At 31.7% G+C, this 27,819-nt stretch overlaps 1 protein-coding gene across 1 annotated transcript in view; it reads left to right on the top strand.

Moving 5' to 3' along the window:
• The first annotated feature begins 830 nt into the window (after nt 1-830).
• Nucleotides 831-27,819, top strand: part of LOC127721892 (dymeclin-like) — a 35,825-nt gene continuing 8,836 nt past the window's right edge. The window contains exons 1-13 of the mRNA XM_052228705.1: nt 831-963; nt 8,209-8,351; nt 10,533-10,679; nt 15,443-15,570; nt 17,194-17,278; nt 17,823-17,948; nt 20,754-20,875; nt 21,649-21,837; nt 23,197-23,378; nt 24,369-24,494; nt 25,503-25,616; nt 25,861-25,955; nt 27,078-27,195. Of these exons, the coding sequence (XP_052084665.1) occupies nt 8,212-8,351; nt 10,533-10,679; nt 15,443-15,570; nt 17,194-17,278; nt 17,823-17,948; nt 20,754-20,875; nt 21,649-21,837; nt 23,197-23,378; nt 24,369-24,494; nt 25,503-25,616; nt 25,861-25,955; nt 27,078-27,195 (1,572 nt within the window). The 5' untranslated portion in view covers nt 831-963; nt 8,209-8,211. The remainder of the gene's footprint in view (nt 964-8,208; nt 8,352-10,532; nt 10,680-15,442; nt 15,571-17,193; nt 17,279-17,822; nt 17,949-20,753; nt 20,876-21,648; nt 21,838-23,196; nt 23,379-24,368; nt 24,495-25,502; nt 25,617-25,860; nt 25,956-27,077; nt 27,196-27,819) is intronic.

Below are 27,819 nucleotides of genomic sequence, written 5' to 3'. Positions count from 1 at the left end.
TGTACTATAATTCAGTGGTTGTCTTTTATTGCTGTATATCCTATTTGTTTATCTTCAATGCTTTGTATATAAATCAGGCCGTTAGTTTTCTCGTTTGAATTGTTTAACATTTGTCATTTCTGGTCTTTATTAGTTGACTATACGGTATGGGTTTTGCTCATTGTTGAAGGCCGTACGGTGACCCATAGTTATTAACTTCTATAGCATTTGGTCTCTGGTGGAGAGTTGTCTCATTGGCAATCATGCCGTGACAACTTATTTTTATATGTAAATGTTAACATGAACTGCGATGCAAGTCAACAGATTAATAATTGAAAAAAAAATATAACAATTATGGAAATCATTATTTTATTTGTTAATTAATCACAATATTTTTTTCAATGTCTTGTTTGATTTAAAAAATATATCAAAACAGCGGAAATGGAGAAAAATGAGGCAAATAGATATAGACTCTGACATATGAAATTTACTTGCGAAAAATAATTTATGTAAATCCAGTTAAGATGATCTGGATGGGATCCACAGCATATAGAATAACTGGTAAAAACTAAAGAATAGAACTTGAGCAAATACAACTAACTTGAATAAAGAATAGAGAATAATGGATTGGCAATTTGCTTGAATATAAAGAACATGTGTATAAAAATAAAGAATAAGGTGAAATAAATGTTAACAGACAAACATTATTTACAGATTAACGAAATGGTTGATAACCCTTAAGGCCTTTCATAAAATTGGAGATAGTGGAGATAGTTGCAAGGACTATTTTGGGTCGAGAACAGTACGGAACATATAGGTACGAAATCGGTATAGAAACCGGATGCGGATATGGATAGTCGAGCATGCGTGCAACGTGGAACATAGAAAATGTCAATTTTCGATGAATTATGGTTATGAAGATATCGTCTTATTTGTGCTAACTAGAATGTAACCTTAAAGAGTGACCCGAGGAAAATTTAAACCGTAAATTCCATACCTTTTACACATATTTTCCACACAGTGACCATAAGGAAAAAAATGTCTTGTGTCTACAGACTTTTTAAGTGACTTCTTTTCAGCACTGTCCCTCAAGTTTTATATATGAATTCTAGTCAAATCGGCACCTGGTTAAATCGGAACCTGGTCAAATCGGTACCCGGTATAGTCAAATCGGCACCTAGTCAATTTGGCACCTGTTTAAATCGGCACCCGATGAAGTCATTTCGGCACCCATGTTAGATATGTTTAATATATGTTTTTTTTTCAGTATTTTAAGCATAAAGATTAAAATAAAGAAGGGGTTAAACAAGTATTGACTTATTTACATTTTTGGGGGATTTCTGTATGTATTTTTTTTTTGTCAACTTAATGTGTATTCAAGGTATTGGATATTTTTTATGCATGTTTTAACTAGTTGAGCATTTTGCATGATTGTTGGTTTAATGCTGTTTAAAGTTTCCTGAAAAACCACCTTAATTGCTAATTATTTTGCATGCAAGTTTGATTAGTGATAGTAATGAAAGGAACTCATAAGTTTTCCCTTTTATTGCATCTAATTTTCTCATAATTAAACAATAGCTTGGGTAATGGCTTCATTGTTTATTATTAAGTTTTTGAAGAAAAAACAGCAATAACTACCTGTATAGAGTTAAAACAACAAACATGTTAATTATGTAATTGATAAAAGTTATTAATTAATTAATTGAAAAGAAAACTAATCAAAACATCAGTCATAGAATGTTGAGAAAACTTTAAACAATAAATTTTTAAATTTATTTTTAAAGATGTAATGAATGATAAAATCCAACCCCAAAAATAATCATAAATAGAAAGATCATTTATACATTTTTAGAATTATTTTTATATATTTATTATATCAAATATTATTGGATGCCGAATTGACTTTAAATAGGTGCCGATTTGACTAGATGCCGATTTGACCAGGTGCCGATTTGACTTTTTCTATGGGTGCCGATTTGACCAGGTGCCGATTTGACTTGGAAGCCCCAAAAACATTAATTTGAAGACGGTCCAAGAAAAAAGATATGAGGCTCTTAGTGGTGAACATGTTATGGGGAGGGCAATGCCAAATTCTGATTGCTTCCTAAACTTAAGATATTCAAATTGAGCGAGGTAGTCTCTCTTCTTCCACTTTTTACCCCAATAAGGCAATATACCCCAACATACCCCAATATACCTCAAAAAACAGTTTCAACATAATTTGGTTGAATAATAATATCATTTTAGGCATTTTCGTGTTATTTTTACAACAACAATACCAGTTCTGCCAACTTTTAATAATGCAAATGCGTGAGATTTGGCCAAAATCGTAAAGATCAAAGAGAAAAAACAATAGATCAAAGGAAAATGCAGCCAAATAAGCATGAAAATGCGTGAGTCTCACGCTAAATGCGTAAGACTTGGCAGCCCTGCAATACTTTATTTTATAGATATATTTAATTTTAAATCACTTTTTTCCTCGTAACTTGTTCCGTTCATGTCAGCCGCTTCTGATCACAAAATGACTTTTTACCCCAATATACCCAAATATACTCCAATAAAACGTTTCAGTGCAATATTCATGTTCTGGAATGATAGTTTAACCATATTTATTTCAACAAACAATCCTATAAAATTGAGAATGGAAATGGGGAATGTGTCAAAGGGACAACAACCCGACCATAGAACAGACAACAGCAGGTCACCAACAGGTCTTCAATGCAGCGAGAAATTCCCGCACCCGGAGGCGTCCTTCAGCTGGCCCCTAAACAAATATATATATACTAGTTCAGTGATAATGAACGCCATACTAAACTCCAAATTGTACACAAGAAACTAGAATTAAAAATAATACAAGACTAACAAAGGCTAGAGGCTCCTGACTTGGGACAGGCGCTAAAATGCGGCGGGGTTAAACATGTTTATGAGATCTCAACCCTCCCCCTATACCTCTAGCCAATGTAGAAAAGTAAACGCATAATAATACGCACATTAAAATTCAGTTCAAGAGAAGTCCGAGTCTGATGTCAGAAGATGTAACCAAAGAAAATAAACAAAATGACAATAATACATAAATAACAACAGACTACTAGCAGTTAACTGACATGCCAGCTCCAGACTTCAATTAAACTGATTGAAAGATTATGTCTTCATCATATGAATATCAGGCACAATCCTTCCCGTTAGGGGTTTAGTATCATACCATCATAACATATATGAGAAGAACATCACCCGTGTCATGCCAACAACTGGTTTTTAAATGTGTTTGGTGCCGATGCAAAGACCCTATAAGTGAATCAATATTAACGCCAAAATATGCAACCTTTAATGACCTGACAACAGTATCGTAACTATACACATTTGTGTGTATTTAGAAGCTTTTAAAACTGTAAATGTAATTAATTTGTATACAGATAATGGTAACACTAAAGACCAGAACAGACCAGAAAATATACAGGGCAATTTTTATATTGCAATTTCTTTTTCACTCCTTCAAATTTAAGTTTTATTCAATAACATTGTATTTTCTGAAATAAGAGTTGAAATGTTTTTCATACATGTAGTTAAAATTAGAAATATTTTACTCATATTTTGAAATATTTTTCTTCAAATTTTAATTTTTTTTTCTCATATATGACTGTAAAAAAATAATTAGTGAAGAAAAAATCATATGGTGGTGCACTTCTTTTTTTACTATGGCCATTTGAAAGTACCCAATTCTGATGATTTTCCCATTTTTGGGCTATTATCATGAACAAAATCACAGTTTCACAATTAAACTTTTTTCATACTTTCAATAAAGATGAAGTGGACCAATCTGAATAAATTTAACTTAACATTGCTTAAGGTAGATGGGGTGTCTAAATTCTAATCCATAGATTTTTTTAATAATTTGCCAAAATGTAGTTTATATCATGCTTTTTAAAAAAAAATAATAAAAAGAATGGGTCACGGGGCTTATTTTCACGCTATAGGTTGTTCAAAATTGACAGATTTTGTATAGATTATGTATGGAAAACCCAATTTTCAGCCATAAAACGAAAACTACACCATAGAATTTTGAGATAGAATATGAGAAGATAGCTTTAATAGTATGCTTTCAGATAAGAAAAAGAAAAAATGGGGTCACCGAACCCGTTTTCTTGCTACATAATAAAATAGGTAAATTCCTAACACATTCTATTATAAAAGTACCTTTATCTGAATTATCTGCCCTTTCATTTGAGTTGCCTCCCCTTATGTGGCAAAGTTGGAAAAAATTGAATCAAACAAAAGTTTTCTGTTTTTTGTAAAATACAACCATAAATATGATAAAACATGTCATTTTCTATATTGAAATGAAAATTCTTACACATGAATTACCTACTACTCTCAAAATTTGCACATTCTATAAAAGATCTAGACCGATTGCTTTCTGGTATTTCAAAATCCAAGATGGAGGAAGACACCCTATCTACCTTAAGAAAACTATAGGTAGGTGTTAATATAAGAAAATTTCATAAAATGTTGTTGCTTTTTCGTGTCAAATTTACCATGCTGTCAATTTTGTAAATTTGGGATTTTTCTCTTTTTTTAGAACAAAAAGCATATTATTTCAACTTCTTTGTTATAAGGCCAAAAATAAATAATTGTTTGTTTCCCCAAACCCGACCCTATCAAGTCAGGTGTGGGTAGGTAGGTAGGTAAATTATTTTATTTTTTTGGTAAATTTGTTTTTTTTTGGTACTTGTAAATAGGAAATTACAAACCATCATTATAGGGCAGTATTTTAAATTCTAGGGTGTATCAAGCTATCAGTTTCCTCATGTGAGATATATTAAATAAAACTCTTATGTATAATTTGAAATAATTTATTTAATTGGGTGGTAATTTTCCAATAATGACACAGTCTCTGCAAACTGGTAGAACAATACGATGTGTTTTAATGGCATCTTGGTCCTTTGTTGCCCCCACAGCTGCACAGAAGGCACAGATATCGGGCTGTGCCAGGGTAGAGGCATAATATGGAAATTCCACATGTGTATTACAGTCTATCTGTAGGCGCACATTCACCACCCCTTCGAGAGCATCACCTGAAATAAAAGAACAACAGATATCTTTAATAAATAAAAAATAATATCTTAGAGTACTTTGTATATATATATTGGGAATTTTCAATGAATAAAATGTCTAAAATACTGAGCCTTCTGTTTATTATATTAAGCAGTATAATTTGTCAGAAATCTGTCTAAGTTCAATGTCAGAGAGTGTACTACTAGAATGAAGTTTATACCGTTCATTGAAGTATGCAATTTTCCACTGAAAGAAGGATTTAAACATTGAAACCATATCAAACACTGAATAACTCAATGGAACATGCATATAAAATACAATCAACTGAGAGTGTATGAACATTTTATTGTATGTTAAATGTGGAACTTTCATTCAATGTTGGTTCACAAAATCATGCTATGCAAGACCATGTTATTATATATATATTAAAAGTGATAAGAAAATCTTTTGGGAATACTATAAAAGCAAACCTTCAGGTGTGATAACAGATCCACAACAGTAGTCGTACTTGGTTAGCAGTCTGTCGAATGCTCTGGATTCTCGAACAGTTAGAGACTTTTTTGCGGAAAAGCAGAAAATACCAATTTTAAAGCCTTTGGTTCAGTGACTCCGACGGGGATCGAAGCCACCGTACTCGAGGCGAGCACGCTACCATTGTGGCAGCCTTCTTTTTAGAGAAGTATGGGCTGTCTGCTTTTACGAGACTAGTGTGGAGTGGTCTGCTTTTATTAGGGACCAAATGATTAATTTAAATCAATTGCTTTCAGGCCTCGGGTCAAATTAGTAAGGGCATAAGGAAATCATTAGGGAATTTAGGTTAAGGGTTTGCAAATTTGCAAGAAAACAAGAAAAAGAATGCAAACAAAGGTGGGGAGACTCTTCTTATCCTAAAAAAGTCTACCTTTGCTTGCAAGAAATAGATGTTGGGACGGTCACTTATTATGCATACCTGTAAACTTGTTAATAGCTTCTTCTTTTCGCTTAGGAAGTTTGTTGACAGCTTGACTGGCTCCCATCATTTTGTCAAAGGTATTGACAATATTTGAGGAGGAGGCTTCTTTTTCTGTAGAGGTCCCATCAATGTCAATGCAAAATTTCAAAAACTTAAAGTCTTTATTAAAGTCTAGTGCCAGTTTCATGTCATCACCATAGTGTGGACTAAATATTTCTGTAGAACCACTTTTTTCAGAAATGGATACACGGATGTGTTTTTGTCAAGAGCATCCTACTTCTCTTCAGTCAATTGTAAATCGGCTATCACGTCCTCACATACATGTATGTCTTCAAATATTTCCTTCTTCGAAAATCTGCGCAACACATTTGTTACCAAGTCTTTCTTAAAGTTTCCAGTCGAAAACGGCAACAGAAACCAACAGAACGGCGTCCATGTTCTGACATTTAAATGTATGAACAATCTAGAGAATATCGTAAAGACCCGAGACCATGTGGAAGAAGAAAGCCAAGTCGCGTCATCAAGACGTTTTCAACTATGCCGATTACAAAGGCGCTTTGAAGAACAGCGTCTCCTTCTTATGTCTTATGTATTTGACTCCTCCATTTCATAGGAGCACCGCACCACCACATGAATTTAGATAAAAAAAAATTCTACAGAAAATCGGCAATAAAATTATTCCGGTCGTGGCGATTTTTCCGGGTCGGTCAGGATTGGGGAAACAAACAATATTTTATTTTAGGCCCAAATGATTGAAAAAATACATATCTAAGAAATTTGAAAAGAAAAAATTGATATGGGATATACATGTTTCTGGTAAAATCATTTCTTGTACCCCTCACCCATTTTCTCAACATTTTGGCTAATGAGACTGACTTGATTGGTAATAAAATTTGAAAATTTCATTACTCAAAAACTACTTATTGTAAATACACAATTTTTTCACAGAGTTAAGTTTGATTATAATATTTTTTAAATTCATTGATATTTTCCACTTGTATCACATGTTTTGGAAATAATTCCAGAACAAGATTTCAATGAGACTGAAACGTCAGAAGAATACATCCTTAACCGAGTCTTGTTACTTAAAATGGCATATATTCATAAAAACGCAGCAAATTTTCAAAAAGATGAACAATGAATAGCTCTAACTTGATTTACTGAGAAGTAACAAGCATCATGAGCATATGAACAATGATGAAAACATCAAAAAAATTTACTATTTTCAAGGCTACACACTTTTCAAAAACCCAAAATAAAAATATGGTTCCTTGGAAGAAGTTGTTCCATTTTCTATAAATTTTTGCCATTTTAAGTAAAAAGACCCAGTTAAGAAAATTTCCAAAATTGAAAACACTAAATTTCAAAAGTGTAGTAATTTGGATTATGCAAATGCCTGAACTTAAAATTCAAAGGGAGGACATTTTTTTTTTACCAAAATGGTAACAGTTGAGTTATCTTTCATTGTCTTTCTTTCACCCAGATGGCTCCCCTCTCACAAATTGTTCATCTTTATCTGACCTTTTCATAATATTGAAGGCATTACTTTTCCATGAATGTGTATATATATGTTTGTATTTTTCTTGATTGATTTTCCTCATTCCCTTTGAGTAGAAAATAAACATATTTGATCTGGTTGAGAGGAACTATCTCTGTAAAATTATTAAACTGAATGGCAACATTATGAACTGATTAAAACATAACCTGATTACATAAACATTCAACTTTCATTAACATAAAAAAATATCTGATAATATAACTGACTACACAAACCACTCATACTTCTTAAATAAGGGATAGCCATATGTACAAAGGCAAACAACAAAAAAACACACGATCCATATATTCTGACTCGGTACAGGCGTGTGTAAATGGTGGGGGGAAACCAGTTAACTTGTATGTATTGTGAGGTAATACTTTTACTTACTTGGTATTTTAAAGTGAAAAGTAAAGATTCATACCTGCCAACTTTTTTTTGGGATTTTAAGCACAAGAGGACCTAATGCTCCTCTTATATTGCATGTATTGTCATAAGTGTTTTTAATCTACTTCTATATTGTTTGAATGAATGTACATGTATATCCTTTTAACTCATTTGAATGCCGGTTTTGAGATGTTCAAATAATATATTAAAGAATTTAATTCAGATCAACACCTCTTATGGGGGGATATCACCCATAAATCAGATAGTTGGTAGGTCTGAAGATTTATTTTTGTATTTACAGATTATGGGAGCCAACAGTAGTAGTATCAGTGAACTGACTAACAATGAATATTTGATGAAGCTAGCCGGCACAGAATCTCTGTCTACTATTGATCCATTCTGGAATCAACTGTTGTCGTATTCTTTCCTGATCCCAATAAACAGGTATTCTCTAATTTTCATGCTTTTTTCACATTTCTCGATCGATGTGAGAAAATTTTTTCTCATCTCTAGAGAAAACTTTGATCTCAACAAATGATTGGTCGAAATTCAATTATGACGTCAAATTTTCTTGGTTTCTGTTGAATTTCCTATTGTCAATAATTGTGATGTCGTGAAAAAAGACGACCATGTCTGGGAAATGTACACTTTGTTTAGATATCGTCTAAAAATCATTAGAGAAACAGATTCCACCAAGGTCTATATCTCGTGTATTACGATATTTCTTCCCTCTCAACAGTTAAATTTAAACTATTTAAAAAGCTTGGCAAGCCTCACCCTTTAAATATTAAAATTTAACAGTCTCAATTGGAGAAATATTGTAACACACTTGATGCAGTGGTGGAATCTATATTTATACTCGACCATGTTTACAATTAACATGATTTTAATGTGGATTTTGTCTTTCTCATCTGCCATTAGTGGGAAATGGACAAAGAATTCTTAATGGTTCCCTGTGTCTATCCTTCCTAATAAACATGTCATTTCTCTTTTTTTATGCCCCCCGCCGTAGCGGAGGGGGCATTAAGTTTTACCCTTGTCCGTCTGTACGTCCCAAAATTGGTTTCCGTTCGCTAACTTTAGTTTGCCTCAACCAAATGTTATGAAACTTATACACAATACTTATTACTACAAAACACAGATAAAGTTTGAATTTTGGTGGTGTCACTTTTACCATTCTAGAGTTATGCCCCTTTACAAATGGAAAAATTGCTGAATTTTTCATTTCCGTTCTCTAACTTTAGTTTGCCTCTACCAAATGTTATGAAACTTATACACAATGCTTATTACCACAAAACACAGTTCAAGTTTCAATTTTGGTGGCGTCACTTTTACCGTTCTAGAGTTATGCCCCTTTACAAATGGAAAAATTGCTGAACTTTTTGTTTCCGTTCTCTCACTTTAGTTTGCCTCAACCAAATGTTATGAAACTTATGCACAATGCTTATTACCACAAAACTCAAATCAAGTACAAATTTGGGTAGCGTAACATTTACAGTTTTTGAGTTATATCCCTTTATAACGTTATATGCAAGCGGGGCATCATCTGTGTCCCATTGACACATTCCCCATTTATTTTTTTATTTTTACATGTACATCATCATGAGAATTGAACATAGATTACCTTGGAACAATAAGTTAACCTATTGTGTTTAATTTTTTTGTCAAATGCTATGCTGAATTTGAGTTCACATGATTGGGCTTCCAACGGTTGGCTGTAAAATCCACGAGAGCTGTAGTAAAGACTTACGATTAATAAATATACAGTAAGATATCTTTTTGATATATAGAAAAACGTATGAATTTATATATGGGAAGATACATGTTTGTTATTGCCTGTTAACTGAAAACTCAAAATTAATTAATAAATAAACATCTTGACATTGATGAGTTTTTAGCTAAGAGCACTCTTGGGATCTGTTGAACATCTACTTCCATTAACTTAAATTTTTCATCACACATGTTTCCAGTACTACTGAACATAATAAAATTAATTCAAAAAGCATGGATTTTTCTAGCACTCCAGAGGGTCCGGTTATCTTACCCCTTCCCAATGCCACAACTCCTAAATTTTTCCCAATTTCGGAAGGAAAAATTCCCAAACAATTTCAAAATTTCCAAAAAAAATATATCCAGAAGTTATTCTTACCGAAACTACGCTCTTCACTTTGAAGGTGAAAAAGGCAGTAAATTCTTATCACATGTGCCCTTTAAGAAGTCCGATATTTTGCTACTTAGATAAAATATTTTTAAACATGTTTCTGTTTTTATTTTCACAAAAACATTATTTCTAATGAACTATACACACTAAAACTCACATCTGGTGTATTTGTTGTTTTCCCAATTTCCTTGAAAATCTCGTAAAAAAAATCCCAAAAGTGCCCAGGGTCCTTTTTCCCAAAATACTGATAGGATAACAACTGCATTCTGGTTTATATTTCTGTACTTTTCCAGGTTTTTCTATACTTTAAGGCTCTTTTGGTATGACCAGCTCTGAAAGTTTTTATTCTAGGTTTTTGTTTTTACAAATATTTTGGCCTCCAGCAACAATGAAGAGTCACCAATTGTTGAAATGCGCATCTGGTGAAGTCGAAGTCGGTATAATAATATTTGTTTATATTGCAGCTCTGATGCCAAACTTTTAGAAGAATCAACTGTTTCAGTCTGTAAGAACCTTGCCATCAACAATGCAAAATCAGGAAATTTTGGATCACTTGTACGGAACTTTCTCGTCAGAGCTACAGAACTGAAAGCATCAGCGCAATGTGAAGAGTAAGCAATTATGTTCATACATGTAAACAATGTGGGTTAACCATCAATGAGACTGCAAATCTAAAAACTGCAATTCCTCAATGGACCAAGTGAGGAGCCTGTAGTTAAGTGGTTGTCGTTTGTTGCTGTATATTTTATTTTTTTTTTATTTGTTTTATAGATAAAATCAGACCGTTAGTTTTCCTTCTCGTTGGCACTAATTTACAATTGTCATTTGGGGCCTTTTATAGCCTAATAACTTACTTTGTGGTATTGGTTTTGTTGATGGCCATACAGTGACCTATAGTTTCTCAACTTCTACATCATATGGTTTCTGATGGAGAGTTGTTTCATTGGCAATCGTACCACATCTCCTTTATTTTTACATAAATACCAACATATAATTAATGACATTTATAAACAAGATGAACAAGATTCCTGACTAGGACAAGCATTAAAGTACGGGGAGGGGTTGTAAACATTAAAACTTGATTGCTACATTTTCTTTTTTATAGAAATAGAAGATCTCTGTTTTATTATGCTGACTATACGGTATTGGTTTTTATGTTGTATATTGGTATCACGAAGTCGTCAGCGTCGTCCGAAGACATTTGGTTTCCAGACAATAACTTTAGTATAAGTAAATAGAAATCTATGAAATTTAATCACAAGGTTTAAAACCACAAACGGAAGGTTAGGATTGATTTTGGGGGTTATGGTCACAACAATTTAAGAATTAGGGGCCAAAAAGGGGCCCAAATAAGCATTTTTCTAGTGTCCAGACAATAACTTGTGGATCAGTGTATGGATCTCTCTGAAATTATACCACAAGTTTCCATACCACAAAGGGATGGTTAGGATTGGCTTTGGGGGGTTATGGCTCAAACCGTTTAGGAATTAGGGGCAAAAAAGGGGGTAAAACAAGGGTTTCCTGGTTAATAGACAATTACTTAAGTATTGGTCTGTGGATCTCTATGAAATAGATATTGGACCATTAAGCATTTTATAAGGGATAGCATTCGATTGATTCATGATATTTTACAGAATATAGAAGAGAACAATATTTTGGGATTTTGATGTTGAGAAAGGTTTGATTCTTTACGTTGGGACTTTTTGCTATAAGTATTACAATTTTTTTCATATGCTGAATCTAACTGTGTATTTGGTTGTTGGGCCCATTTTCTAATTGATCCAAATTTTGGTCCTAAGGCTATAAAATTTGTTTTGTTTGATTTAATAAACATTGAATACATTTTAAAAGATGATACATTTGTAATTACAATGTTATATTTGAATTACCCCCCTTACATTGCTTTTGAATTAAGCAAAATAATTTTTAGGGGGGATCTATTTTTCTTCAAGATTTAAAAAATTGTCAATTTTCCAAAGAAACATTGTGTGTCACAATTGCTAATTTTTTGTATATCGTCTGAAAACAGATTTACAAAGTATTGTGCAACAGCACAGTGTATTGCACAAAAGCAAGAAATTGAATATAAATTCAAATCATATAACCAATTCTAAGTTTTTTGACTACAGCAGAGCTCCAGATAAGCTGTGTATTTGCGTGATCACGCAATACAAATAATTAAACACCCAATGCAATTGCCCATTGCAGGGTTCAAAAACCCAATTCATTCAAAGGAAAACCCAATTATATGCCAAAACCATGAGTTCTTAACGCTTTTATTCGCTATTGTTTGCGTTATTTACCCTTATCTGATTACAGTCGTCGCGTCAATCTATTTTTATAATATTTATAATTGGAAATGTCCTTTCGTTCTAAAAATAGAGCCCTGCATCAAGTAGCCGAAATGGGTCCCTGTTGGAATTTTCCGTTGCTCAAAAGGTACACGTGTTTATGAAAACATTTCGATCTTCTCGGCGTTTATCCAATTAGCGTTTGTCTTGTTGTCATATTATTTTCGAATTGCTCGGGATTTATCATAACATACAATGAATTAAAACGAAAGTAAATATCCGATAAAAATATTGAATAGAATAAAATTGAGAATGGAAATGGGGAAGCATGTTTTCAGCTTCTTTTTGATACTTTAGGGAAAGCTATTATGATGATAACTTAACATACCTTAACAAGAACATTGCTAGAACGATAAACACGGGGTTTTGTCAAGAACGAAATCAGTTGGAAAAAGTGAAAGGCCAAATCAATTATGACATGATATATGTAGTTGGAAAGCATCAGAAACCAAAGTTCTAATCAGCTGGGACAACTTAACCCAGATTTATGTAAATTAAATTAAACAAAAACATTCAAGTATAATTTTAGTTTATATATTATTTTTTTCATTTTAGGGGACGACCATTTGATATTCTGTGGGGGGGGGGGGGGGGGGGGTCAGGAGGATTTGTTTTGAATCGGTTATTTATTTCTGTAAACTAAGAGGACAGATTATTTATTTTCTGCACTGTTGAAGCAAGATTTTTCATTTTCATTAAAACAAGGGACTGATTATTTATTTTCATAACTATATTAATAAATTTTGAAAACATACAATTTTTAAATTCATTTTTTATTATAAATAATACATGTACAGTCAAGTCATTAATGTACCATTTAATCAGAATTAATCATCATCCTCTGCGGAAATGAATCTTCTGAATTCCAAACTACAAATACATGTATTGCATGCATACATGGTATTAAAGTTGGGCTGTGACTAGCTTCTTTTAAAAGTATTACCAAATATATTTACGCCGAGCGGAGCGAGGCAAAAAAAATATTGAAGGGTTTTGCAGCTGCTGAAGGCTCAAAAAAAATATAGAACAAATGATGCAAAATCGTGCTTTCTGGGCGTTCCCAGACCCTTTCTTATTCTGAAAACGCAAGTTCTGTTTTAATAACTTTTTGACAATATTTTGGTCTCAATGCAAAATGTATAGATTCAGCGTAAGACTTAAGTTTTTATGGACAACATCAAAAGACCAATATGAAGAATAAAGTAAAAATGTAATTCACATAGTTAAGTATGTGGCTGCTGGTTTTTTTTTGTTGTTTTTTTGTTGTTTCGGCATGCAGAATTTAAATCTTTTATACCTGTAAATTATATGGGGTTTTATTCAAATTGAGTTAAGAGGGGGCTGATTATCAGTGATATAACTATGTCAAGTAATTTTTAATAACACATTTCAATTACAACTTGATGTAGCTCTTAACTGGGATACAATTTAAAGTAGTTAAGTTGTAAAATTAGCCAAAAAGTCTTAAATAAAATAAAACTCATGATCAATTTGAAAACAAAATGACTAAATCACAAAAGGAATGCAACACTAAGAGAATACAGAAGGGCAATCAATGAACAAAAGACAAATTTAAAGAAACATTGATCCCGAAAAAACAGGTGCTACATCCAAGGGAGAACAGAACTTGTTTCTTGCAAACACTCGCTGTGAAAACAATTTGATATGAAGACAAGCTTTTGGTTTTAAAATTTCCTACATAAAGGCATTTGCCTCAATGTAGTTACAGCCCTGTAATAAAAGTGAGGTAAGTGTTCCTGAGCCAATATACCTCAAGTTAAATGAAACCCATTTAAGACATATCAAGTATATTTAAATAATATGAATACCTTTATTAATAAAAGATTTGGGAAGTGTTTCCCGAATTTTTTTTTGAAAAAAGATGAATTTTATGAAGAATCTGGTGCCACCTCATACTTTCGAATAGCATTTAAAAAATGGCTTAAAGACCTGCCGAGTTATTCATTTTCAATACATTGTAAGTCAGGTTATTTATTTTCGAACAACCACAGAACAAACCTTTTATTTTTGTGATTATCAAGGCTGAGTTATTTATTTTCAAAATCCTCCTCTTTAAGTTGAATGTGGTCTCCGTCATTAAACCTATAAACCTGGTCAAGGTTTTGGGGTATATCTTAAATCTGGGAACTACTTATTATTTTTATTAAAAAGTAGATCTGGCAAATAGGTGAAAGGACTGGCAAAACTTTCTTACAGCACCTAAATTTCACATATATTACATAAAAATCTAAACACTTAGCCACGCCTACGTAGGGTGATCATATGGGATCTAGAAAGGTAATTAGTAACTGTCCAACTATTGACACCAGCTGTAGTTTATATAAGTTGTGAGAAGATACAAAACTGGCAGAACGTTTAAAATCGGACACAAATTAAACGTACAATTGCTCGTCAGTGAATAAACCAAATAAAACAGCTAGCAATTATATACAAAGAAAGAAACACATTTAAGATGGAAAAACATCTGCATGGGGTTGATATAATGTGATTATAACATGCCTAAACATTCAATATTGTGTTGATGAAAACACCCAATACATTATGGAGCTTGGTGGTGAAAAACCCAATTTGATATTTGCTTGAGGGGTGAATTGGAATTGATAATGCAATTTAAAAACTTTATCACCCAATTACATAAAAAAATGGTGGGTAAAAACCCCAATTTGTGAATTCTTATCTGGAGCTCTGCTACAGTTATTCTGTGTCAAATATTTAACTACAATCCAAATTCAGACCTGTATCAAGCGCGAATATTGTGTCCATTTCTGCCCCAACTGTTCATGGTTGGACCTCTTGGGTTGTATCCAGCTGCGCTTGGTGAAGCAATTTATTTTCATTGTTGAAGGCCGTACGGTTGCCTTTAATTGCTTACATCCACTTTATTTGAACATGAGTGGATAGTTGTCTCATTGGCAATCATACCACAGCTCCTTATTTTTATATCTATTAAAGTAAAAGAAAAATGAAATTCTATGTTAAATCTTGTATTAATTTTCTTTCAGTAACATATTCACCTGGCAGACATATAATGCCCTGTTTATCATCAGAAGTCTTTGTAAATATTTTGTGGAACATTTGAGTGAAGAACTTATCATTCAACAGTTTGAAGCCAGACTACCTAACATGGATGGTAAGATCTTTTTTTTGGAAGGATGTGGTTTAATAACACCAGGTTTAATCCACTATTTCTACATAAGGAAATGCCTGTACCAAGTCAGGAATATGACAGTTGTTTTCCATTTGTTAGATGTGTTTGAGATTTTGATTTTGCCATTTTATAAAGGACTTTCTGTTTTAAATTTCCCTTGGAGTTCGGTATTTTTGTTATTTTACTTCTTTTTTTTTTAAATGATTGAAATGTAGATAATTCACACAGGGTGACCAGTCATGTCAGGGTTTATAAAATAGTGAATGAAGTACCAAAAAGAAAAAGAATAGAGACAGAAAAGTAAAAAAATGATCAAATAGCAAATAATGGGATGGTCAAATATAAGAAAAAGTAACAGGCAAAAAAATAAAGAATAGATTGATTGATTGATTGATTGTTGGTTAGTCAGTAGTAATACTTTTATGTGTGTCTTTTATATACATGAATATGTAAGCCATATTTACTTGAATAAGAAAATTTGTTAGATTTAGATTTTCCTTTCAAGATTTAGATTATCTCCCCTTATGTTTGTACAAAATATTTTTTTTTACAATTCATGAACATTTCAATTTTTGGAAGTCAAAACATTCCTTAAGCAGTTTTTCTGGTTTGCTTACTATTTTTTAACTAGCCTCCAATCTGTTATCTAATGCACTATACAGAGAAATAGATTGTGCACAGATGTTAAATAACTGCACAAGGCCTTCAAAAAATGCTCTGAAGAGTCTTGTGAAGATGCTGTATTTTGAAAACAGACAAATCAGATTGTCAACGATACTATGTATTATAAACTGACAGTTTAACACACCATTATATTAATACAGCCTAGAGGAATTGGAGATAAGAACAAATATTCATTTAAACAAAATCTGAATGACAAAGGGAGATAACCTACCTCTAAATTATTTACCTGAAATAGCAAATAAATAAGTATTACCCCTAATTATTGGTGTTAAATGTCACTTTCAGCACTGAAGATTTTATCATGGCGGCCAGTTTCTGTTGGGAAAGGAACCCCTCATAAGAGCCTCATGTCAATAGAGTTAAATATATTGTATATATATCCAATGAGATCAAAAATATTGTAAAATTATTTTCATTGATTGACTTCAAGTTTAAGAAATATTTTATGCCAAAAAAAATATATGCCTGTTTACGGTTACCCGACAGACCCTACTTTTGAGCGCCAACCCTAAGTCATTTTATTCCCGTCATAAAGTGAAAAATTTAACTGATATCGTTTCAAAAGCGAAGAATTGCCAATGAAATAAATCAATTGCCTGATACTGTCATACATCTAAATGTTCACCAGCATGAATATGACAGCTGTTTTAAGTAACTCGTGATTCATTAAAAATACAGGTAAACTCTGCCCATGGACATCTCGAACCAAGGCAAGACGGACCGCACCACTCAAAATCATGTCGCCAAAAAAAGAAGTCTGTTTGTTTACATTTTTGATCAAATCACTCGAAAAACATGATCCTAGCCGGACACAATACCTACTGTGAATTAAACACACCAAAATCTAACATTCATCAAAATGAACATTGCACAATTATTGTATAATATATACTAACTGTTTTCCTGTAATGATTATAACAGGATATGTAGAAGCAGATGAAGTTGGACCACTGACAGAGGAACTCATGAATTCATTGGTAGAATTATTGGTAGATGTTCCTGTTGTGTAAGTCTTAAAATTTTTGCACAAGTCCCCATACTTCAAATTTTTTTAGGGAAAACATTTAAATTTGCTATAATAAGTTTGATGCATAAATAGACCTTGTTATTACTCCTTTAGTTTTCTTCAAAGCTAATACATTTTCAAAGTTCAAACTTTTTTTCGTAAGGGTGACATACAGCACACTTGTTATCTAAATGATTAAATCATATAAAATTATAAGTAGGGACTATTATAATAGAGTCATGTATTGGATGCTCTAAGCCAATGTAATACTATAAATTCAGAAATTATTGCATGCATTTATTATTGAGGTTTTTGAAAAATAGAAAAAAATGTGAGTTTAATTAATGCGGTTTCAGAAACATTTGCTTACAGATATATGTATCAGTTATCAGAATGCAAGTTCTTATTATTGAGATACTCACCCAGTTGCATTATTCGCATTAACAAAAACCTCTCAATAATTTCTGAATTTACAGTAGCTAATCTAGATGCAGGACAGTTATTTAGACGTGATAACTATCATTATATATTATTTCTTTTACAGGAATTTTACATATGCTCTACACTTAGAAGCTCTGAACACACTACTGGTATTATTGTCAATACAGATGTTCCAACCACAATCTGCCAGTAAATTTGTTACTTACAAGTACATGATGGAGGGAAGATGGTAGGTTTATATAAATATGAGATACAGAGAAAGTTCTGTGCACATAAGAAATACATGGAATTAATATTATTTCAGACATAGTCATGGTAGTTTATAGATTCCACCACTACATCAAGTGTGTTACTGTATTTATCCACTCGAGACAGTTAAATTTTAAAAATCAAAAACGGGAGGCTTGTTGAGAGTAGAGAAAATATTGTAATACATGAGATATAGTGGTGGAATCTGTTTCTCTAACATGTCTAATGATTTTAAGACAATATCTAAACAAGTTTATTCTCCCTCTTCAAAGGTTTGCAGAAAGTTATGTTCTTTATATGTGATGTCAACAGGCATGGTCGCCATTTTTCATGACGTCAAAATAGGAAATTCAGAAGAAATGAAGAAAATTTGACATCATAATTGAAATTATGACCAATCATTTGCAGAGAACAAAGTTTTCTTTTGAGATGATAAATATTTTTCTCACACCGATCGAGACATATGAAAATAGCATGAAAATTAGAGAAGCACATAATTTGTGACAAATTTGATAGCTAGATATCATGTGATTTATAAAATATATCTTTGCTATTTAAGGAAACCCATATTACTGCAGGCAGTGTTTCAAAATTTGAAGAAATTAAACCTCTAAATCAAAATGACAGTGGAAACAGTATACGTCATGTACAAAGACGTGACATTATACCTATAGTAAAAAACAATGTAATTTCACAAAAGAATTTGCAAATTCTCTGATTTTTAACCGGATTTTCGAAGGAAATATCGGTTATTGAATTGGGGATGTACGGCGGGCGGCTGCCAAACAGTGTCTACACAATAACATGAAAACGCTTTAACAAATTTTTTTCAAATTTTAATATGTTGTTTCCTGCGACTTAATGGAGGTCTAGTTCAATTTTCAAGATTTTAGTATTTCTCCTTTTTGAGTTATCACCATTTTTAATATCCAAAATTGGTATTTTTAAATATTTTTCTCTCTTGTTATCAATTATGACTAAGGTAAAACATATGGTAAAAGTCTTATCTCACAATTATAATTGGAGTGACAGATTTATTTGAAAATTTTCTGTTTTCTGATAAGATCTGTAGGACTGTATAAATAAATTTATAAATTTACTAGTAGGACTGTATAAATGAAGGTTGAAATTTACTGTTCATTATTAGACACTTTGAAGATAATTACAGATAAGTTTTATAGGTTTTTAAGAGATAGACATTTTGAAGTTAATTACATTACTAATAATTATATACCTAATGTTAGAGCACTTTGTTAAAAGGTTAAACCATAGTTCTGTTCAAGGGGAAATAACCTTTCAATTTGCAAGCATGATTCATTAGATAATAATCTATTATTTATAAGTTAAAAAGTTAAAATTAAGATAAGATAAGTTGCAGATCTATATTAGTATGTTACAGATGAAAGAAAAAATATTGGGAACTATCAACTATATATATAAAGTTTGATTTTGATTTATACACTAAGTGATAAGATAACACACATCTGGTAATTTTCAATGCAATCACCCAATTATAATTGGAGTGACAGATTTATTAGAAAACTATTATTTATAATTAATTATAATTTGAAAATAAATATAACATCATGTCTCTTTACATCATATCTAATTTTAGAGTCTATGGTTAAATCATATTTAATTTTAGATTAACATGATCATGATGATTAGTTCATGGAAATAAAGTTTATTTCCATTTAAACAGAAATGGTTTAACTAAGGAGTATTTCATCAAAAATTGAATTCTTGGGGTTCTTTGATATGCTGATTCTAGCAATGTACGTAGCATTTGGATATATGTAAATGTTCAATTTCAAATTTTTCAGTTCTTTGACCACATTTATTGTGTCCATACTTGCTCAACTGTTCAGGGTTTGACCTCTGCAGGAAAATCTGGTTTGCTGTCACTCTGACAGCCCCTTGTTATGGGATAGCCTTGATGGACTTGTGGTAGCATTAATTCCCTGAGTGGTGTAGGTCCTGTATTTTTATGCCCCATTATGGGCATTATGTTTTTTCGGTCTGTGCGTCTGTTTGTTTGTCCGTCCATTTGTCCGCTTCAGGTTAAAGTTTTTCAGGTTAAAGTTTTGGGTCAAGGTAGTTTTTGATGAAGTTGAAGTCCAATCAACTTGAAACTTAGTACACATGTTCCCTATGATATGATCTTTCTTATTTTAATGCCAAATTAAAGTTTTGACCCCGATTTCACGGTTCACTGAACATAGAAAATGATAGCGCGAGTGGGGCATCAGTGTACTATGGACGCATTCTTGTTTATTAAGCAACTGGGTGAGTTTCACAATTATAAGAACTTGAATTCTGATATCAGATATATATATATATATATATATATATTATGCAGCTTTTCCAGAAATCGCAATAACTAATCTCACATTTTTGTCTATTCTTCAAATATATCAATAATAAATGAATGCAATAATTTCTGAATTTACAGTAGTTTGGATTTATAAAAAATGTTAAAAAAATTTCAAATAAGTGTCCATGATATAATAGATTCTGGGAAGTATGCAAAAAATCCTTAAAATCAAAGAGTATGTCAATTCTAAAGTATTGAACGATGAATTAATTTCTCTTTTTAACTGCAAAATAAACATACAAAGCGTGTTTTTTTACCAGAAGTATAATTTCACTCCTACATTTGATGAAATTAAATATGTTGCTGACTCCATCAATACATTGAGATATTAAAACAGTTGATATTTTAATATAAGTCATTAAACATGTTAAAACTAAGGTTGATACAAGAAATTTTCATTATTTTTTTCAGTTCTATCCATGCCTGTTTATTGATAAAGGCATTGTTACGGAATTATACATCACAGCAGAAATGTCCTCCAGAATTATATAAACATACGTCAGATGCTAACAGCATGGTTGCTTCTGTGGCTGGTAAGAGTTGTCTCCCCTCTTATGCTAATCAAGAAGGGCATATGGTGTTCAAAACAAAGCAAAAAAAAATCAGTGCAATGAAAAAAAAATGTCATACTGCCCTCAGTCTATAAAGGAGAAAACCACATGTATCTTTTCAAATATGCAAGTTTGATAACAATATTTCTCTATTCTAATTAATAAAGTTTCCTTGAAAAGCAATTTTAACTGTCCAAATTGGAAAAATAAAGATATAAATTGTATTTAATGTCTTTGTACTTTTGTTTGAGTCAGGGCAGTTATTTTACAGTCAAATAAAACTACAAAAGAAGCATTCAGTTCTTATTATCATGTGAATCAGTGTTTGAGATATTTTTAAGGGTTAATGGGAATAACCTCAATGTTGGTATTCTTTTAATTTATATGATGGTTGTGTTAATTTAAAGTTGTGATCTCACCATGCATAAGTCAGGAGCCTGTTATTCAGTGGTTGTCGTTTGTTGTTATGTAACACATTTTTTTTTTGTTCATTGTTTTGTACATGAATAAGGCTGTTAGTTTTCTCGTTTTAATTGTTTTACATTTGTCATTTCGGGGACTTTTATAGCTGACTATGCGGTATGGGCTTTATTCATTGTTGAAGGCCGTACAGTAACCTATAGTTGTTAACTTCTGTGTCATTTGGTCTCTTGTGGAGAGTTGTCTCATTGGCAATCATACCACATCTTCTTATTTTTATATAAATATTTTAGTGAAAATGTTGCCAGTACATTACAGTATAATTCTATTTTCAGCCAGCTTGTGGTCGGTTATGACACTAGGAATGGCAAACAAAACTGAGAAAACTGAGGCAGAATATCAGGAGACATTATTAGCCAATCAGAGCCTGTTATTTCTGTTAGTGCTATCTAACCATTGTACAACAGAGTTCAGCTTGAACAACCCATACAGAGAGGCTTTGTGTTCATTTACTAACTCACAGGGTAGGAGACATACTAATATATTGCTCTTGTTTTCTTGAAATGTAAATAATTTAATTTTGGATGTAACACGTCTTCTGATTGGCTGATTTGTTTATCAGCTCATAGACATACTTTTGTCATGTGACCGTGACGTCATCAACGTTTTTTCATGGTTTACTCATGTTTAAAATGGAATTTAGAATTAAATTATAAGAAATGACTGTAATATTTTTTCTGTCTATTCGACAGAATATTCTACGCGGGTTATTCAGTGTGCACCACATTTTTGATGTTATTTCTTCATAGACAGAAAAAATATTACAGTCATTCCTTAAATAGATTGATTATTAATGTTTATCAGTGTTGATAGGCTTGTGAAAAACATATATGGAAACAATTTTGCAAAACAAGGAACCTAAATAATTGGGATGACCCCTTGAATAAAGAAAAATTGTTATTAGAAAATGTGGGGTCTTATGTCAATGAAAACGCATCTCAACAAAAAGACATTGAAAGGTAGGGATATTGATTCAACAATAGCATGTATATAGAAGACTTAATTTCTTAACAATATGTCAAGCCCTGAATAGATGTTTTTCCCCTTTATGCAAATTTGTCCGCCATTACGTAAAATCACACAAGTTCCCGTCACAATTAAAAAGTGATTGTTGCTTGACGTCAGAGGTTATTCAGAGCAGATCTAAGGTCATTCAGAAACAAAATTCAATTAAATACCAAAAGTGTGAATACGTTTATTGTCTCAAGTCTGGAGAAATAGTGAATAAATTGAAGTGAGTGTCAAAGACTTTTCTTAAGGTGGTACCAAACACCTTGACTAAAATTAATTTGGCTCGTTTAATTTTCACAAAATTTTGACAAAATATTTACTTTGACCCTAAGACAAAATATAAAAATTTCAAAAAACTTGAACCACACACTTTATTGGAAAAATTTCATTGAATATACAAATGTATACAGTTTGACAAACACTAATTTTGATCATTGAGAAGCTTAATATTTCCTTAACAATAGAACATGATTAAAACATTCAGCTGATTTTTACAGAGTTATCTCCCTGTAGTGTTATGTACCACCTTAAGGTGCTGTAATATCAGATATTTCTGCCAGGATTTCTTCATTCAATTGTTGAACAACAGACATAAAATTGGAGATAAATTATTATATTTTAAAATTTATGCAAATAATGCTATCAATTTTTAAAAGACTGAAAGTTTTTATTTTTTGCAAAAGCAATATATTTTTGTAAAAAAAAACATTGCAAAAATTTCCCAATTTTAGTTTGACAATAGACAACCACTGAAAAGAAATAAATAATGTTTCTGTCAGATAAATCTGTTCATTATATTATATCTCTTTCAGATCAGTCTACTCCAAGTCCAACCAAAGTAGCAGCCACATTCAAGTTTGACTTTACAGATCTGTATAATAGTTTGTGTTCGTCATTACGAGATGACCAGACGACGTTACTGTTGTATTTATTGATACATCAGAATGCTTCCATGAAGGCTTTCATATTGTCTAGAACAAATATTGATCAATTAGTAAGTTGATTTCATTTTCTGGTACATTTTTCCATTATAGTTGAGTCAGATAGATTTTTCTAACTTGTTTTTTCTTGCCGGGGACAAAAGTGTTTCTGGCATCTGGAATTCCAACAAGTAATGTAAATATAAAAATAAGACGATGTGGTATGAGTGACAAAGAGTCAACTATCCACCAGAGACCAAATGACAGATTTAAGCAATGGATGTTTTAACACTGGTATGACAATTTGTCTGCCATTACATAAAGTCAAACAACTTCCGCCTAAAATTTTGTGTCACAATTTTAAAAAATATGGCGTAGTGATTAAAAAGTGATTGTTCCATGAAGCCAGAAGGTTATTAAGAGACAGATCTAGCATCATTCTAAGCAAGTTCAGCTAAATACCCCAAAATTTAAATACATCTATTATAGGTTGCTGTACGCCGTTCAAGTAAAGTTAAGTTATACATGTAGATTATTACACTAGATTCATTTAAATACTGTGATATCACAGTAAAATGAAAACTATTTTCACAAGTGAAAGGAATCATGTACTTTCAATCCACTGATGTCATACAACATGTACAACATTAGGTGTTCGTGTCAAGACGTTGTCAATGACATGTCATCCAAACAAAGTGAGAATTCATAGATAAAGATATCGTTTCTTGCATTTTCTTCTTTGTTCACTTCGAAAGTCAAATGTGCTAAAAAGAATAACTAATCCAACAGTTCAAATATAAAAAAAATATATTCAACTCTTGACTGAACAACAGGGATATCTAATGTGCCTCCCATGTCCCCATGCATTTTATTCTGAAACATCTCTTGCATATAAATCCTTGATTTTTAAAAAATTGTAGAAAAACAGCAGCAATTATTATGCTATATACAATTTGAAGGAAAATACATAGTTTGTTTACATACTGAAAGAGTAAAAATCAACAAAAACTAAACTCGTAGAATTTAAGTGATATCATTTTTTAGCAATTGTCCTTTTATTGCAGGTGATGCCGATCCTCAAGATATTATACCATGCCCAGGACAGAAACTCACATCACATTTACATGGCTTTAATAATACTACTGGTTCTTAGTGAGGATGAAGTCTTCAACAAAGCTGTTCATGAAATTGTAAGCAAATGGTAGTATTTTATATATATATATATATATATATAGAACTCATACATGTTAAAGTAAACTGATTAGGACACTTTAAATAGATGTTTGTGAATTGTCAGAATCATTCATTATATTTTCTTAATTTCAGTTTGTAATGAAAATGGCAGTATATAAAATACATGCATTTTTCAGACAACCATTTGTGTTTATCAAAGATATTTATATATAATCGATGGTTTTTCAAACGAGAGGTTGTTTCTTTGCTACAATCTTATCGAAGAGCGAAACCCTGAGATGAGATGTGGCTGAGAAACATCTTCGAGTTTGAAAGACCATTGATAATCTATTTATCGCTATTTTGCCTATGACGTTGTTGATGTTTACATTGACAACGTCACGTGCCCCCTTAGTTTTTGATGATAATTTTCTATCTCAAGCAAGTAGTGTGATATGAATAATTATCACAAAAAAAGATCAAAGGAAAAATATGCAAAATAGCGATAATTAAATTATATCATCAAAACTAAATGTTCCCGCCTGACTATAATTTTTGTAACACTGAATAGATGCAAAGGGAGACAACAATATCAAAAATTGAAGTAGGTATATCCGAAACCAATGATGATGGAAAGGTCAACGGAATAATATTGTTTTTCTCAATTATTACCCAGCTAAACCAAAAAGAATTATCATTAGGGAGGATAACAAAATACAGTTTACATTTCACCTTTAGGTTAGAGAGCCATATATTAATTGATTTGATCTGAAATATGGAGATGCAATGCACAAAAAAAAGGTCTTCTCATATAGCATTTTAGAAGGCTATTCCATTAAAATAAATGAGGGAGAGTAAATAGAATGATTTATTTTTGTACATGGGTAGTGAAAAACCGACATGTAAAATAATAGCTGGTCAAAGGTTAGACAAGATTGAATATTTAAGACAACTTAATTATATATGTGGTATATTTCTTTAGTAAATACAGGTTTATAATATGTGGATTTTTGTTTACATTAAAGATATTACGAGATATCCCCTGGTTTAAAGATAGACATCTGACAGAGATTTCACTTGGTGGATTGTTGATTGTTGTGGTTATCCGAACAATACAGTATAATTTAACAAGGATGAGGGTAAGTTGAGAGTTGCAGAGACGACCTAGAATTATGAATAACTGCACTGTTTTAAAGCTGTGGATTTTAATTTCACATATGAATTTTTTTGGTGCTGCTGAGTCAGGAAAATAGATATTAGAGATTTTTTAGCACAATACTGATAATTGTATTCTTATGCAAAACTTGAATAAGTAATTTTTTGGGGGGAGATCATTCAAATGTATTAATCAGACATGTCAATGTATTTATTTGTATTTTGTAGGATAAGTACCTGCATACTAATTGTCTGGCAGCATTAGCCAACATGTCTGCTCAGTTCACAAATCTCCATCCATATGTTTCACAGAGACTTATTAAGTAAGTTGACAAATTTTGAGCGTAGGATATAACTGCTGTAGAATGTTTTTGACTGGGCAAACAAGACACATGTTAATCGGGCATAATCTTGCCAGCAAAACGATGATTTAAATTGCGAAAAAATCTGGCAGGCACACTTCATAGTGATGTTATGCCACCATCAAAATCAATATAAGGGAGACAACTTGTGATTAACAAGTCACACATACAAACAAAAATGGTGATTGACAAGGAAACTCAAGATTTTCAACGACTATTGCAGGGGTTTATCTAGGTATTTTGGGAAAAAGGACCCTGGCCAGTTTTGGGAATTTTTTAACGCGGTTTTCAGTGAAATTGGGAAAACAACCTATATACCAAATGCTAATTTTAGTGTGTTTAGTTCAATAATTTTTTTCTTTTTTGGTGAACATGGTGAAAATAAAGTAAGAAACTACATGAATGCTATTAATAATTCAATTTTCTGTTCTGTTTTTTGGTGAAAAAGACAAGTATTGTCACATTTTATTTTATTTTTACATGAAAATTTGTGAACTAAAATATTTTTCTGTATAAAATATATCCTGTTTCTTTTTTCTTTTTTTTTATATACATTTTTTAGTTTTCAATTTCAGGGTTGTTATTTCATAGCTGTCACATGCTTGAATTTTTTTTAATTTATTTATTTCAAGGATTTGTATATTTAGAACTATACAAATAATTTTTTTTGTTTATTAATTGTATTTTATCTGCAAACCCGGAATTATAGCCTTATCCGTTTCCCGAATTTGATCTGGTTTTGTAATTTTCTTCACTTCCTGTGTTTTGGCAGCCATTGTTTGTCAATGTTGTTTTTTGTCAGTCATTATGTTTCAACTGGGATTTACACATTACTTGTTGGCAATTTTTGGCATAAAACTAGCGGTTGAACATAATAAACATCTCTGTCTTGAATAATAAAGATGAAAATGAGTTTTGTAATCAATTGGGAATTTTTCCCCCAAAATTGGGAAAAATGTAGGGGTTTTGCCGTTGGGAATGGGTCCGAATACCGGACCCTGTGGAATGCTAGAAAAATCCATGTATTGTTGTACAAACAATATGTTTACATTTTTATTCATACACACCATATTTTTGTTTCAGTTTATTTGCTTTGCTAGGCAAGAAGCACAATAAGGTGATTGACATGATCCGAGACGCTGCACTGGAGGATACAGAAGATCACGGTAAAGATTCTGATCAGGAATCTGAACCAGATCATGTAAGCAATGTTTCATAAAAGATATGTAGGCTTTTAGAAAATATTTATTTGACCAGGTTATGAATATGATATTTGGATGATTATTTTTCATATTTTTAAAGCTGAAAACACTGCTCACTATATTAATCATTGTAAAAGCAGAAATGTATTTTGGGGTTTCAATTTTGTTTATTTCGGGGATATATGTTATCCACAAAATAAGAATCCAAAGAAAATTTTAACATACAAAGAATATTTCTCATTGAACTGGCAAACGCTGGAAACCACAAAAAATATGTCCCAATGAAATTAAATTTAGAGACAATACCACAACATTTTAACCACTTGAAAATAAATTTATCTATGTATAAGATACAGTTGCTATCGGGTAAGTCTTTATGCTATAAGCGTATCAATTGTGTTGTTTTTTATCAGCTTAAGTGAAATGTATGTACTTCATGCAAGCAACAATCAAACAATCTGCAATTCAATAAAAAAAATTTTTTTAATGATTTTATCAACTGAAAAAAAATCTGTCAAATAGATTGATTATTGATATATATTGTAAATTCAGAAATTATTGCAATGGCATATTAATGAGAAAAATGTGGCAGTATCAGGTCTACACTAATAAAAAGGGGGCAT

Source organism: Mytilus californianus, unplaced genomic scaffold, assembly GCF_021869535.1.
Source record: "Mytilus californianus isolate M0D057914Y unplaced genomic scaffold, xbMytCali1.0.p SCAF_12, whole genome shotgun sequence".
In the NCBI taxonomy this organism is placed as follows: Eukaryota; Metazoa; Mollusca; class Bivalvia; order Mytilida; family Mytilidae; genus Mytilus; species Mytilus californianus.
The sequence above is the reverse complement of the archived record's forward strand: the minus strand, read 5'-3'. Positions and strand labels throughout refer to the sequence as shown.